Source organism: Pelophylax lessonae (genome assembly GCF_965119305.1).
Source record: "Pelophylax lessonae genome assembly, chromosome: 10".
NCBI classification, from domain to species: Eukaryota; Metazoa; Chordata; class Amphibia; order Anura; family Ranidae; genus Pelophylax; species Pelophylax lessonae.
In genome coordinates this window covers 131,629,149-131,644,940 of record NC_138777.1, presented here as the reverse complement: position 1 = coordinate 131,644,940, position 15,792 = coordinate 131,629,149, and the positions used below count along the sequence as shown (strand labels likewise).

The 15,792-nt window shown below is 42.0% G+C and overlaps 1 protein-coding gene across 1 annotated transcript in view; it reads right to left on the bottom strand.

Moving 5' to 3' along the window:
• Window positions 1–15,792, bottom strand: part of RASGRP2 (RAS guanyl releasing protein 2) — a 1,091,080-nt gene that overhangs the window by 554,636 nt on the left and 520,652 nt on the right. Inside the window, exon 9 of the mRNA XM_082270769.1 lies at window positions 10,083–10,193. Within this exon, the coding sequence (XP_082126895.1) occupies window positions 10,083–10,193 (111 nt within the window). The remainder of the gene's footprint in view (window positions 1–10,082; window positions 10,194–15,792) is intronic.

The window sequence follows — 15,792 nt, the reverse complement described above, 5'->3', positions numbered from 1 at the left end:
GTCATAGTACTTTTTTTGTTGACTATGAGCATGTGAGATGGTAGTATTAAGTAAACCCAGAGAGTCTTTTATTTGGGTAAGATAGTCTGAGGCTACTGGGTTACTTAATGGAAGGATGCGTGGTGGAAGAATAGTGGGATGAAACCCATAGTTCAAGTAGAACGGACTCTGTTTGGTCGTACTGTGGGTTGCATTGTTGTAGGCAAATTCTGCCAGAGGGAGGAGATCCACCCAATCATCCTGTAGGTATGATGTGTAGCAACGTAAATATTGCTCGATGCTCTGGTTGACCAACTCCGTTGGTCTGAGGATGGTAGGGAGAAGTGAGCTTTCGCTCAATTCGTAGTATGTGACATAGTTCTTGCCAAAACTTGGAGATGAATTGTGATCCACGGTCAGACAAAAGAGTTTTTGGAATTCCATGTAACTTAAAGACATGTTTCATCAGTAGTTCCGCTGTTTGTTTGGACGAAGGTAGTCTGCGAATAGCAACGAAATGTGCCATCTTTGTCAGATGGTCCACTGACACTAAAATGGTATTAAATCCTTTGGAAGGTGGTAGTTCTACTATAAAGTCCAAGGACACAACTTCCCATGGAGTCTGGGGTATTGGTAGACTGCATAGTAGACCGGATGGTTTTGTAGTGTCAATTTTGGACCTGGCACAGACGTTGCATGAAGAGACAAATTTTTGTATAGATGTCTTCATATCAGGCCACCAAAACTGCCTGGTAAGCAAATTAAGGGTCTTTGTCATACCCATATGTCCTGCCATAGGCACATCATGTGACAATTCCAAGATCTTGGTGCGCATAGTAGGGGGTATGTAGAGTTTGTCGTTGTAGTAGAGGAAGCCTTCTGCATCAGCACTTAGTTGTGGTGGAGGTGAATCCAAACCTATACTGTGCAGAATCTCTTCCTTCAAGGAACGGACAACCCCAATAATACGCTTGTAGGGTATTATAGGAACGGAAGGGATTTCAGAGCAATTATCTTCAGTTAATCGTGATAGCGCATCCGCTTTTTTATTCTTGTCTGCAGGTGTGTAGGTCACTAGGAAGTTAAATCTTAGGAAGAATAGTGACCATCGTACCTGCCGGTGGGAGAGGGTTTTGTTAGTCTGAAGATATTGAAGATTTTTATGATCTGTATATATGAGTATTGGTAATCGGGTGCCTTCAAGTAGATGTCGCCAATTCTCCAGAGCTAGTTTTATAGCAAGCAGTTCCTTTTCACCCACTGGGTAATTCACCTCTGGGCTGCTTAGAGATTTAGAGAAGAAGGCGACTGGATGGAGTGGTGAAGTATTCGTTGGTCGTTGGGAGAGTACTGCTCCTACTGCCATATTTGACGCATCTACTTCCAGAATGTATTGGAGGGATGGGTCTGGATGGCGTAGTATGGGAGCAGAGGTAAAGCTTGTTTTTAACAAGCGAAAAGCTTCATTTGCTTCATCTGACCATTTAAATGGTTTCTTAATACTTGTGAGTTGTGTGAGAGGTCTCACAATGGCAGAGAAGTTCTTGATGAACTTCCTATAGAAGTTTGAAAATCCAAGGAATCGCTGTAGTGCTTTGCGGGTGGTTGGTATAGGCCAATCCTGAATACAGGATATCTTACTCATATCCATCTTGATTCCTGTTTTGGATATGATGTATCCTAGGAATAATACTTCTTCTTTATGAAATAAGCATTTTTTTAGTTTCACGTATAGATTGTGTGTGAGTAATCTGGATAACACAAGTCTTACATGTTTTATATGTTCAGACAAGGATCGTGAATAAATACGTATATCGTCCAGATATACCACAACACAGACATCAAGTAAGTCTCTAAAGATATCGTTTATGAATCATTGGAAGGCTGCGGGAGCGTTACATAGCCCAAATGGCATTACAAGATATTCGAACAATCCGTATCTGGTTCTGAATGCTGTCTTCCACTCATCTCCATCACGGATTCGGATTAGATTGTATGCCCCTTTCAGGTCCAATTTTGAAAAGTAGGTAGCTCCACACACTTGTTCAATGAGTTCAGGGATAAGCGGCAAAGGATAGCGATCTTTTACTGTAATGGCGTTCAATTGCCTATAGTCGATAATAGGCCTGAGACTTGAGTCTTTATTGCGGACAAAAAAAAGTCCTGCAGCTGTGGAAGAAGTGGAAGGTCTAATAAAACCTTTTGTCAAATTCTCATCCAAGTATTCCTTGAGATGGGAAAGTTCATCCTGCGAAAGAGGATAAACATGACCAAAAGGCAATTTACTATTTGGGAGTAGATCAATAGTGCAATCATAATCCCTATGGGGAGGCAGTACTTGAGCATTTTTCTCAAGAAAAACTTCGGACAGATCCTGATAGCATAGTGGTGCAATCTCATCTGACACCACAGACAGGATCTTTCCATAAGACGGGAGGTTACACGTACTCTCGCAATAGTAAGAGAGGAAGGTTAGGGTCCGTTTCTTCCAATCTATGGTTGGTTGATGTGTGTGTAACCAGGGAAGTCCCAAAACAATGGGAAAGTGGGGCGAAGATAATAGGTCGAAGGTAGTGGTCTCCATATGAGACTTGTTAGTGGTGACTAGGAGTGCTTGTGTCTGATTAGTGATTGGGCCAGAAGATAACGGAATACCGTTAATAAGACTCACAGAGACAGGCTTAGGTTTTGAAATAATAGGTACTTTATTTAAAGTAGCAAAACGTATATCGATATAATTTTCGCAAGATCCTGTGTCGATCATGGCCTTAGTGGTAATCCTAGTCTGGTCCCACTGCAATGTCAAACGAACAAAAAGATAAGGGTTAGTAAATGAAGTTGTCAATCCCCCTAGGAGGACATGTGAACACTCACCCTCTTTTTTGCGGACAAGGGGACAGACGCTTATCATGTGATCCGGGGATGCGCAGTACAAGCAAAGATTACTGGATCGTCTCCTGGCTCTTTCAGTAGTTGATAAAGGTGGGCGTATGGTTCCTACCTCCATAGGAGTAGGGTCAACGGCCGAAATCCGAGAAGGACTGGACAATGCCATTCCCATTTTTTCAGCCTTTCTTTCTCGCAGCCTCCTGTCTATGTTGATACTGAGTTGTATCAAAACATCCAGGGTGTCCGGTAAATCCGCTCGGGCGAGCTCGTCTTTAACGGCTTCTGATAGGCCGAGTCTAAATTGAGTTCTCAGAGATGTATCATTCCACCCTGAATCAAGGGTCCATCTTTTGAACTCTGCTACAAAGTCTTCTACAGGTCTCCTACCTTGTTTCAAGGACCTCAATTGAATATCGGCAGTACTCTGCCTATTGAGGTCATCATATAGACTAGCGAGTTCCGCTAGGAATAAAGCATAGGAGTTGAGAAGCTGATCATTTTTCTCAAAGAGAGAGACTGCCCAGGCCCGTGGATCACCCGTTAGGTATGAAATAATAGTACGGACTTTGATATGATCAGTAAGGTAGGTACGAGGTTTTAGCAAGAAAAGTAACTGACAGGCGTTTTTGAATTCACGAAATTTTTTGCGATCACCTGTAAACACTAGAGGAGGATTTATTTTGGGTTCAGGGGGCTGAGCAGCGGCAAGTTGTGATAGACGGGTTACCTGCTGCTTCAGAGCCTGATTGTCTTCTTTTAATTCAGTAAGAGCGTGTATTAACGCAGTCACTTGTTGTTTTAATTGTGACACTTGAGTGAGTAAATCTGCTGAATCCATTTTAGGTTCATTCAATCTGTAACGCTCCTGCGTTTTCTGAAACGAGATGGATTTGCAGCTGCAGAAAAACTCCACTCAGCAGTCATGTAGAGATACGTTGAAATACCAATTCCAACTCCCAAGACTCATCACTGTGGTCTGTCTGATTCAGCATACAAATATACACACTCAATAAGATGTTCCTGGAGTGATAGATGTATATAGCATTATAGTGGTGATGAGCTGAAGAGACAGGTATGAACAGTGACAATAGGTGAACAGCACTTGAGAGAAATGTTCATGAGAGTATAGATGGTAACAGGTAGGATGCAGATAGGTTAGCAATCATGTATGGTAGTAGGTGGTAGGATAGCAGATGACATACAGAAGAGACTAACCCAGTGCAAGGATAGATGTTAGTAGGCTCAAGAGCTAGCAATCTAAATAATAGTGCAGATGATAGTAACAGTCCTTAATATGCAGAGCTAGATAGTGTAAGCTTAGTAGGAAGGTTATGGAGGATTCCCCTGCGGGGGAATTATCACTAATAGCAAGCAGTAGTAGAGAGGTTCGGTATGAGCGAGGTATCCGGTAGCGGGATACAGGGATCAGTAGCGAGGTTCTGACAGCGAGGTACGCTTGTAAGCATATGAGCTTCAAGGCAGGTTGAAGAGTGAAGGGTGAAAGCAGCATGCCGGGAGTGATCAGGTGGCGAGACACAGGATCAGATATGGAACAAGTTCAGGTAGCGAGATACAGGAGCGAGTAACATCTGGTATGCTGACTTCAGGCAGGGACGATCCAACCATGACGGTTGAACGAACATGTGAGTGAGAACGCCGGCGGTTGAAATAGCGGCTCTGCGGCGCTCAGTGATGACAGCATCGGTCTTAAAGGTGTATGCGCACCTACCAGAAGAGAATGGTGGGACGCATACACTGAATTAGAAAGTGGAAAAAGGGTACCAGAGGTACCAGAACATTACACTTTTACAGTGGAGATCGGACGATCCATTCTCAGCTGGTGATCGGCACATGTTTTGGGCTTGCTTTGACCAGATTTCTGGTGAGTGTATTACCTTAAGGGTGAGCACCGTGGTGAGGTGGAGGGTCCTGTGTGGTGAACGTCAAAGGATATTTGCTTGTTTTGGACTGCCGTCTGTGGACACCATTCTGGCACTGTGCATGAACTTTCATTGACTGTATTCCCCAGCCCATTGGGTTGCACTTTATCTGAGCGCTGCTAGTGCGTTGTAGTCTGCTGTATCGGAACATTGCAATCTTTATATGCACCTCTATTTATGTGATTTTATGTTATAGCAGCAGCTTACACTTTTATGTGTTGTTCTTATATTGTATTTTAACGCAAATATTTGACATAAGCGTCGGTTGAGCAAGTTTTTAGTCCCCCGGTTTTATCTCTACTTGCTCCTTTTTTACATCACACCTATATATGTCTAGGTGTATATATACATATAAGTATGTGTATATATATACCCCTATACAGAAGTTCAGATGTTTTGCCTGCCTCCAAAGAACCCAAAAAAATGCCCAAAAAAACGCTAGCGCCAAAAAAAAAAAAACGCCCAGGTGTGTTGTTGCAGGCATTTTTGGGGGGTTTTTGGAGGCAGGCAAAACATCTGAACTTGTGTATAGTGGTATATATATACACACATGCTTATATGTATTTTACACTTACACATATATAGGTGTTATAGGAGCGGAGCCATATTAGTGTTAATTATTTCATTAGCACAAGCATATATTTCTGCTACTATCACACCTATATATGTCTAGGTGTATATATACATATAAGTATGTGTATATATATACCCCTATACACAGGTTCAGATGTTTTGCCTGCCTCAAAAGACCCCAAAAAATGCCTACAAAAACGTCTGCTACTAAACCGGCAAGGTGTGAAAATAGCGAAGCCATATCCCTATTCTATAAGTGACATAATACAAACAATCTTTTTTTTTTATTGTTCTGGACATGCTACAGAAACTTCACAGGTACACTTTTTAGAACCCCCAGATACTAAATCCAAAGAATTTTTTTTCTTTTTTTAATTTTTTCAATAATTGGCTCTCTTTTAAAAATGACAATTTTTAAGAACTTTTTTTGTGCGATTAATAGTCCCTGTGGTATGACCCAGAACCCTGGGCACTTTTTAGGGGCATTTATTGGGTTTTAGGGCTTCAAAATGGTGTTTTTTGATTACTGAAGTTCGATCATCCCTAATGATTACAGCCACACACACCTACAAAGGTTGAACTGGATGGACTATTGTCTTTATTCAACCTCACCTACTATGTAACTATATAACTATGTGACAACACTGAAGAAATAACACTTTGCTACAATGTAAAGTAGTGAGTGCACAGCTTGTATAACAATGTAAATTTGCTGTCCCCTCAAAATAACTAAACACACTGCCATTAATGTCTAAACCGATGGCAACAAAAGTGAATACACCCCTAAGTGAAAATGTCCAAATTGGGCCCAATTAGCCATTTTCCCTCCCTTGTGTCATGTGGCTCGTTAGTGTTAGAAGGTCTCAGGTGTGAATGGGGAGCAGGTGTGCTAAATTTGGTGTTATCACTCTCACTCTCTCATACTGTTCACTGGAAGTTCAACATGGCACCTGATGGCAAAGAACTCTCTGAGGATTTGAAAAAAAGAATTGTTGCAGTATATAAAGATGCCCTGGGCTATAAGAAGACCCTGAAACTGAGCTGTAGCACGGTGGCCAAGACCATACAGTGGTTTAACAGGACAGGTTCCACTCAGAACAGGCCTCACCATGGTCGACCAAAGAAGTTGAGTGCATGAGCTCCGCATCATATCCAGAGGTTGTCTTTGGGAAATAGACGTATGAGTGCTGCCAGCAATGCTGCAGAGGTTGAAGGGGTGGGGGGTCAGCCTGTCAGTGCTAAGACCATGCGCCACACACTACATCAAATTGGTCTGTATGGCTGTCATCCCAGAAGGAAGCCTCTTCTAAAGATGATGCACAAGAAAGCCCGCAAACAGTTTTCTGAAGACAAGCAGACTAAGGATAAACGTATTTGGTTTGGATGGTGTCAAGCGTGTTTGGCGGAAACCAGGTAAGGAGTAAAAAGACAAGTGTGTCTTGCCTAAAGTCAAGCATGGTGGTGGGAGTGTCATGGTCTGGGGCTGCATGAGTGCTGCTGCCAACACTAAGGAAATACAGTTCATTGAGGGAACCATGAATGCCAACATGTACTGTGACATACTGAAGCAGAGCAGGATCCCCTCCCTTCAGAGACTGGGCCACAGGACAGTATTACAACATAATAACAACCCCAAACACCTCCAAGACGACCACTGCCTTGCTAAAGAAGTTGAGGTTAAAGGTCAGGGACTGGCCAAGCATGTCTCCAGACCTAAACCCTATTGAGCATTTGTGGGACATCCTTAAACAGAGGGGGGAGGAGCACAAGGTCTCTAACATCCACCAGCTCTGTGATGTCATCATGGAGGAGTGGAAGAGGACTCCAGTGGCAACTTGTGAAGCTCTGGTGAACTCCATGCCCAAGAGGGTTAAGGTAGTGCTGGAAAATAAAGCTGACCACACAAAATATTGACAATTTGAGCCAAATTTGGATATTTTCACTTAGGGGGGTACTCACTTTTGTTGCCAGAAGTTGAGACATTAACGGCTGTGTGTTGAGGTATTTTGAGGGGACAGCAAATGTACATTGTTATACAAGCTGTACACTCACTACTTTACATTGTAGCAAAGTGTCATTTCTTCAGTGTTGTCACATGAAAAGATATAATAAAATATTTACAAAGATGTGAGGGGTGTACTCACTTTCGTGAGATACTCCAAATACAAGAGATGGTCAAAGACTGCGGACATAAATACAAGAGATGGTTAGAGACTGAGGACATGATACAAGAGATGATCAGAGGCTGCAGACATAAATACAAGAGATGGTCAGAGACTGCAGACATGATATAAGAGATGGTCAAATACTGCGGACATAAATACAAGAGATGATTAGAGACTGAGGACATGATACAAGAGATGGTCAGAGGCTGCAGACGTAATTTTGTATGCAGCCTCTGACCATCTCTTGTAATTATGTCTGCAGCCTCTGACCATCTCTTGTAATTATAAGAGATGGTCAGATGCTGCAGACATAAATACAAGAGATGGTCAGAAACTGCAGACATGATACAAGAGATGGTCAGAGACTGCAGACATGATACAAGAAATCAATGCAGCCTAATCAGTGCCCACCAAATGCAGCCTAATTAGTGCCCACCAAATGAAGCCTAATCAGTGCCCACCAAATGAAGCCTAATCAGTGCCCACCAAATTCAGCCTAATTAGTGCCCACCAAATGAAGCCTAATCAGTGCCCACCAAATGAAGCCTAATCAGTGCCCACCAAATGAAGCCTACCAGTGCCCACCAAATTAAGCCTAATCAGTGCCCACCAAATGAAGCCTAATTAGTGCCCACCAAATGAAGCCTAATCAGTGCCCACCAAATGCAGCCTTATCAGTGCTCACCAAATAAAGCCTAATAAGTGCCCACCAAATGCAGCCTAATCAGTGCCCACCAAATGAAGTCTAATCAGTGCCCACCAAATGAAGCCTAATCAGTGCCCACCAAATGAAGCCTAATCAGTTCCTACCAAATTAAGCCTAATGAGTGCCCACCAAATGAAGCCTACCAGTACCCACCAAATGAAGCCTAATCAGTGCCCACCAAATGAAGCCTAACAGTGCCTAGATCACACACATCAGCAATCTCCTGCAGTGTCAGGGAGCTTGGATTTGAATCCAAACCGGCCACTGTAACAAAGTCCTGCCTTCTAGACCGGCTCCTCTGATACATGTAACACTGATTCAATTTCACAGCACTAGATCAGTGTTCCATTTATCTTTTTTTTTTTTTTTTTCAGTTTTTCTCTTTCAATTGTTTTTTATTAAAGCTTAGACCATATAATAAACATACATTCTATGGTTAATTATTAAATAGAATACATGGAAAAGGCTGAAATAATACCATATCTAGGTACATTTTGGTTCAAACAAGAGCACTGAAAGATTCCATTAGGCAAGCACCTTATTGCCCATTAGAAATTGTTTAAACTGCATAGCGGACTTTACTTACTGTATATAGTAACCAATACAAATATAGAAAATAATACAATAACAGTAACAGAGTAACATAATACAGAGAGATACCATTGGGAACCACTGAGAAGGAAGGCTAAGCTGAAGTTCTATCTAATTGTCTACTGGGTAGCATAGAACCCATGGAGCCTTTGGGCCCTTTTATGTGATGTAAAAGTACTAAAAGTGCGAAAAAAGTCAAAATGTTTTTCACATTTCTTTTTTTTTTTGTATACAAACTTTTATTGAAAGGAAACAGAAGATGGTGGTACAAAGAGAATTGGTACATTAATATGACAAATAATGGTATCACGTAGAGTAAATAGAAATATAACCATCTTAAGTAATTTCAGGTTATCTCCATTAAATATGGGAGTTTGATATCAAAATAACAACAAGGATATCAAAAATATAGTTCCTGGATAAAGGTACATAGCAGTATAGTTAGAAAGAGAGTTTCATAACACTATCACACCCCACCGCTTCTGCTCCACCGCTCCAGAAGCGATCAGCCAGGAAACTATCAGCCCAGTCTGCCCCTGCTCCACACTTGCCCTCCACTAATTTCCACTTGCCAAATGTGAGTGGAAGTGTTGAGGGCTGCTAATGAATATATACATGACCCTATAGAGTCACACATGTGGGTGTATACAAACTGGTAAAATGACAGCCCACTCCCTCCCTCCTCCTCTATGCCCATTTACCAGCTAAACACAATGGGGGCGGGATAGTACATCTTGATTGATGGGGCACGACACAGCATGTGACTGGTAGAAATCCACCCACACCATGTTTTTGCCAAAAAATAATAAAGATTTGCTTTTAAATACAGTTTATTGATATTAATTATTTATTTTTACTCTGTATCCTAAAGGCTGTTTTTTTATTATTTTAAACATGTGACAAGTAGAGCGACCATGAGCTTCTCCTACCACTGTTCCCTAGAGACAGGCTGTGAAATAGCTGGGTCATCTGATAGCTGTATATCATTTTTTTTTATTAAAATAATTACAGTGCCATCATCCACATACAGAAAGAGAAGGGATAATGTAAACTGCGTGTTTTAGTATCACTTTAAATGGTTCTGGTTTCCTATAAATCAGACGTGCAGTAAAAGATTGCAAATCACAGTAGCAATGTACTTATACAAAAAAAATCACCTGCAAACCAGCAAAGGTGGAAAGTATGAAGTGAACCTATGTGCTCAGGGGTATGATATAGATTTAAAAGCAATGTACTTACCTCCACCATTTTCTCTATGTGCTGACATAACAAAGCTTCATCAGGTTTTGCTTTGACCAAAGCCCATTCTTCCATTGGACGGGAAGCTGGTGACTTATTAATGGTGATTTGCTGAGGAATAAAAAAATTTAACTTATATTTTGTAATAACCTATGTTTGCTAAGTGACAGGTAAAATATGACCTTTAGTAATGGTAACAGTATGGTAGTGTATGTAAGCTTACTTCACTACAGATAAATACTTTTACAGATTTGTGTAAATAAAATTTGAAAGCGAAGGGGGATATTTACTGGAGCATGCAAAATCTGGTGCAGCTCTGCATAGAATCCAATCAGCGTCCATGTTTTATTGCCAAAGCAATTGGCTACCATGCACAGCTGCACCAGATTTGGAGTGCTCCAGCTTTCCACTTAAGGTGTCAGCATACCAAGACATTTTGGACAATTTTATGCTCCTACTTTTGTGGGAACAATTTGGGGATGGTCCCTTCCTGTTCCAACATAACTGTGCACCAGTGCACAAAGCAAGGTTCATAAAGACATGGATGAGTGAATAGCAAAAAGTGGTGGAACCCCCTATATATACTGTAATCATAATAAAATGTACAATTGATGTACATATTTTTACATTTTATTATTATTATTATTATTATATATAGGGGGGGTGCACCACTATTTGCACATTGCAGCTCTTAGCAAAATTTCTAACCTTTTGCAGAGAGAGTGACACCATCACTACTATGTTCTAATACAAGGGTTGATTTGCATCTCTGTTATTAATATTGTATGTAAGGGGTTTACCATTATTTGCACATTGAAGCTCTGCAATTACTGAAAATATTTTTGCAGAGGGGGTGACACCATCACTACTATTTTGCAATACATTGGTTGATTTGCACTGGATATTCATTTACAGGTTTTACCATTGCACTTAGAGCCGGTTCACACTGCCACGACCATAAAGTCGCCCCATGTCGGAGAGACTTTTTACCGCGATTTTACCGCGACTTTACTGCGATTTAACGCGATTTTACCGCGACTTTACCGCGACTTGTGAATTATTTTGCAGGACTTATATGACAGACGACTTTGTGTTTGGCCAATCAGAATATGATGTGTTGTGACCTAATTCCCCTTTTCTGTTTTTTTTTTACTCATTTCCTCATTGCCCACAAGTGCCACGTATCAGTGTCCACCAGTGCCATTGCCCACCAGTCCCACGTATGTGTCCACCAGTGCCACTGCCCACCAGTGCCACGTATGTGTCCATCAGTGCCACTGCCCACCAGTGCCACGAATCAGTGTCCACCAGTGCCACATATCAGTGCCACGAATCAGTGTCCACCAGTGGCACGTATCAGTGCCACGAATCAGTGTCAACCAGTGCCACGTATCAGTGCCACGTATCAGTGTCCACCAGTGACACGCATCAGTGCCACGTATCAGTGCCACATATCAGTGTCCACCAGTGCCACATATCAGTGCCACGAATCAGTGTCCACCAGTGCCACGTATCAGTGCCACGTATCAGTGTCCACCAGTGCCACGTATCAGTGTCCACCAGTGCCACATATCAGTGCCACCTATCAGTGTCCACCAGTGTCACATATCAGTGCCACGAATCAGTGTCCACCAGTGCCACGTATCAGTGTCCACCAGTGCCACGTATCAGTGCCACGTATCAGTGTCCACCAGTGCCGCGTATCAGTGCCACGTATCAGTGCCACGAATCAGTGTCCACCAGTGCCACGTATCAGTTCCACGAATCAGTGTCCACCAGTGCCACGTATCAGTGCCACGAATCAGTGTCCACCAGTGCCACGTATCAGTGCCACGAATCAGTGTCCACCAGTGCCACGTATCAGTGCCATGAATCAGTGTCCACAGTGCCACTTATCTGTGTCCACCAGTGCCACTCACACAGACCAAGCAGAGATAATGGAATATATATACCATTACATATATATATATATATATATATATATATATATATATATATATATATATATATATATATATATATATAATGGTATATATATATTCCATTATAGGCATGGCTGCAATGTGGGGAATGCCTGGCTAATCTCTTTCTTCTTCCTGGAAAGTCTGATAACAAGTCGTGTCAATTAAGATAAGGAGGCGACTCCCATTGAAGTATATGGGACAAGTCGGATCACAGGTCGCCTCAAAGTAGTACAGGACCCTTTTCTGAAGTCGGAGCAACTTCAGTAGTGCCAATTAAGACTGATTGATTAACATTGCTTTTGTTATGTCAAACGTCCTGGGGCGACCTGAGGCAACACAAGTTTATATACACACCTAGACATATATAGGTGTGATAGTAGCAGAAATATATTACTGTAAATGATTTCATTAGCGCAAGCATATATTTCTGCTACTATCACACCTATATATGTCTAGGTGTGTATATAAATAAATGGATGTGTGTATATACACCACTATACACAAGTTCAGATGTTTTGCCTGCCTCAAAAGAACCCCAAAAAATGCCAAAAAAACGCTAGCGTCAAAAAAAAAATGCCCAGGTGTGCTTTTGCTGGCATTTTTTGGGGGTTTTTGGAGGCAGGCAAAACATCAGAACTTGTGCACAGTACCACTATACACAAGTTCAGATGTTTTTCCTGACTGCAAAGAACTCAAAAAAATGCCTTCTATTAAACCGGCAAGGTGTTACAGCAGCGAAGCAAACCCCGTCAGAAAGTTTTCTAATACAAACGATCTTTTTTTTTATGGTTCTGGACATGCTACAGAGCTGAAACTTCACATGTACACTTTTTAGACCCCCCAGATACTAAATCCAAATCTCTCTTTTTTTTTTTTTTTTAATTTTTCAATAATTGGCTTTTTTATCAAAAATTACAATTTTTAAGAACTTTTTTTTGTGTGATTTTGTGTCTGGGGGTCTAAAAGGTGTACCTGTGAAGTTTCAGCTCTGTAGCATGTCCAGAACCAGAAAAAAAGATCATATAGGTGTTAAAGTTAAAGGAGGGTCCCAACCCACATCCCTGTTCTACTGAAAAATTATCTTTATTTTTTTTTCATGGTTCTGGACATGCTACAGAGCTGAAACTTCACATGCACACCTTTTAGACCCCCCAGATACTAAATCCAAAGTAAAAATAAAAAAATCTCTTTTTTTTTTTTAATTTTTTCAATAATTGGCTTTTTCATCAAAAATGACAATTTTAAAGAACTTTTTTTTGTGTGATTAATAGTTAATGGGGCATGACCCAGAACCCTAGGCCCTTTTTGGGGGCATTTATTGGGTTTTAGGGCTTAAAAATTGTGTTTTTTGATTACCGAAGTTCGGGTCCCATTGATTTCAATGGGGTTCTGAAATCCGAACCGAACTTTTGGAAAATTCGGGTGTTCTGGTCGAACCGAACTTTTCAAAAGTTCGATCATCCTTACCCCTAATTAGTTTAATTGCCCTACTCTAGACTCTCTCCAGTTCCAACACATCCTTTCTGAGGATTGGCGACCAGAACTGGACAGAGTACTCCAGATGTGGTCGGACCATGGTTTTATAAAGTGGTAGGATTATAGTTGTATTTCTGGAATATATCCCCTTCCTTATGCATGCTAATATTCTGCTGGCTTTGGCAGCTGCAGCTTGACATTGCATGCTATTGCTTAGTCTATCATCTACTAAGACTCCGAGATCTTTCTCCATTCCCCCAGAGGTCCCCGACTAAAGCATATTTTGCGTTTATGTTTTTAGTCCCCAAGTGCAATACCTTACACTTCTCCACATTAAACCTCATTTGCCATGCAGTTGCCCACTCGGTTATTTTGTTCAGGCCATTCTGTAAGATTTCTACATCATGATGTGAAGTTATTGCCCTGCTTAAAGTGGAGTTCCACCCTAAATTTATACTTACCTCCATCTTCTCGCTCCGGGTCACCTGAAAAACAAATGGATAATCGCAATTTTTTTTTTTTTTACTTACCTTGTAGAGAAAATATACTTACCTTACTTCCTTCTTCCTCCCCTCGGCGGCCATGGCGATTCGTCAATTCCTGGCCTTTGCAATGATTCCTGGGAGCTGAACGTCATCGCTCCCAGGAATCAATGCGCCTGCACCGGCCCCGACGTCAGTTCCGGTGCGCGCGCGTCATTCCCTTCTAAACAGCTTCTGGGCATGCCCAGAAGCTGTGGAGGGATGACGCGCGCGCACCGGAAGTGACGGCGGGGCCGGTGCAGTGCATCGTGGGACCAAAGAAGAAGGAAGAGGACGCAGAAGAGGATCGCGCTGGCATCAAGCTGCCCACACCTGAGATGGCAGCGCTGGAGAATACTTTTTCAAGGTAAGTATTTCTCCTAAAAGGTAAGTGCAACCCGGGACAGATCAGAGGCTAGCCATTGTGGAATGTACTAGCCCTGACTGTCCCGGGGGTATTTTTATTAAAAAAAAGTATCCCCTGGGTGGAACTCCGCTTTAATTTTGTGTCATCTGCAAAAACTGAGATTGAGCTAATGATCCCATCCTCAATGCTATTTATGAATGGATTGAACAAAATTGGTCCCAGGTCTGAGCCTTGGGGGACCCCACTTACCACTCCAGACCAGTCTGAGTACGCATTATTTATTACCACCCTTTGGACACGCCCCTTTAACCAGTTTTCTATCCAAGAGCAAACCTTGTGGTCTATGCCTGCAGACTTTAGTTCGTAAATTAAGCATTTGTGGAGAACTGTATCAAATGCCTTAGCAAAATCCAGATACACCACATCCACGGGTCTCCCCCTATCTAGCTCACAGCTCACCTCCTCGTAGAATGTTAACAGATTAGTTTGACAAGAACGCCCATTTGTAAACCCGTGCTGATGATACTGTTGACTTGAATTCTTGGATATAGTCCCTTATCATCCCTTCCAGTAATTTACATACTATTGACATCAGGCTGCCGAGCCTGTAATTTCCTGGGATATGCCTCTGCCCTTTTTTGAATATTGGTATCACGTTAGCTTTCCTCCAGTCACCTGGTACAGTTCCTGTCAAAATACTATTTGCAAAGATCAGGAACAGTGGTCTAGATATAACCTTACTGAGTTCTTTGAGTACTCTCGGATACACGCCATCCGGTCCTGGTAATTTATTTGTGTTAATGATATCCAGCCTTTCCATGATTTTACCCTCTGTTAGTCATAGCAGCATGTCATGCGAAGTACTGCTAACTATACAGTCATTGTCAGTATACCCCTCCTTTTCCTGTGCCTTCTCTGTGTCCTCTGTAACCATCCTCCCATCATCATTGATTATGTGTGCAACATGCTCTGACCTAGTTTTTTTGCTATTGATATATTTAAAGAATTTCTTCGGGTTCCTTTTACTTTCCTCTGCTATTTGTCTCTCAAAGTTGATATTAGCCTTCTTGATTTCGTATTTACATTTCTTATTCGTTTCCTTGTATTGCCGGAAAACCGATAACGTCCCCTCTGATTTATATCTCTTAAACAGTTCCCTACCACCCGCAGCCTTTTTACTGCGGCAGGGTGGCTCGGGCAGGCAGAATGACGTAGGTCTACGTCGCTCGCTCCCACGCTCCCCCGGTCCCTGCCATAGTCTGCTTCAGTGCAGAACCAATCAGTCATCAGGTCCAGGCCAATGATTTTTGGCCTGGACCTGGTGATCAGTTCTGACCAATGACAGAACGACCTGTGCCTGTGTATTGTAAACAAAAAGGACC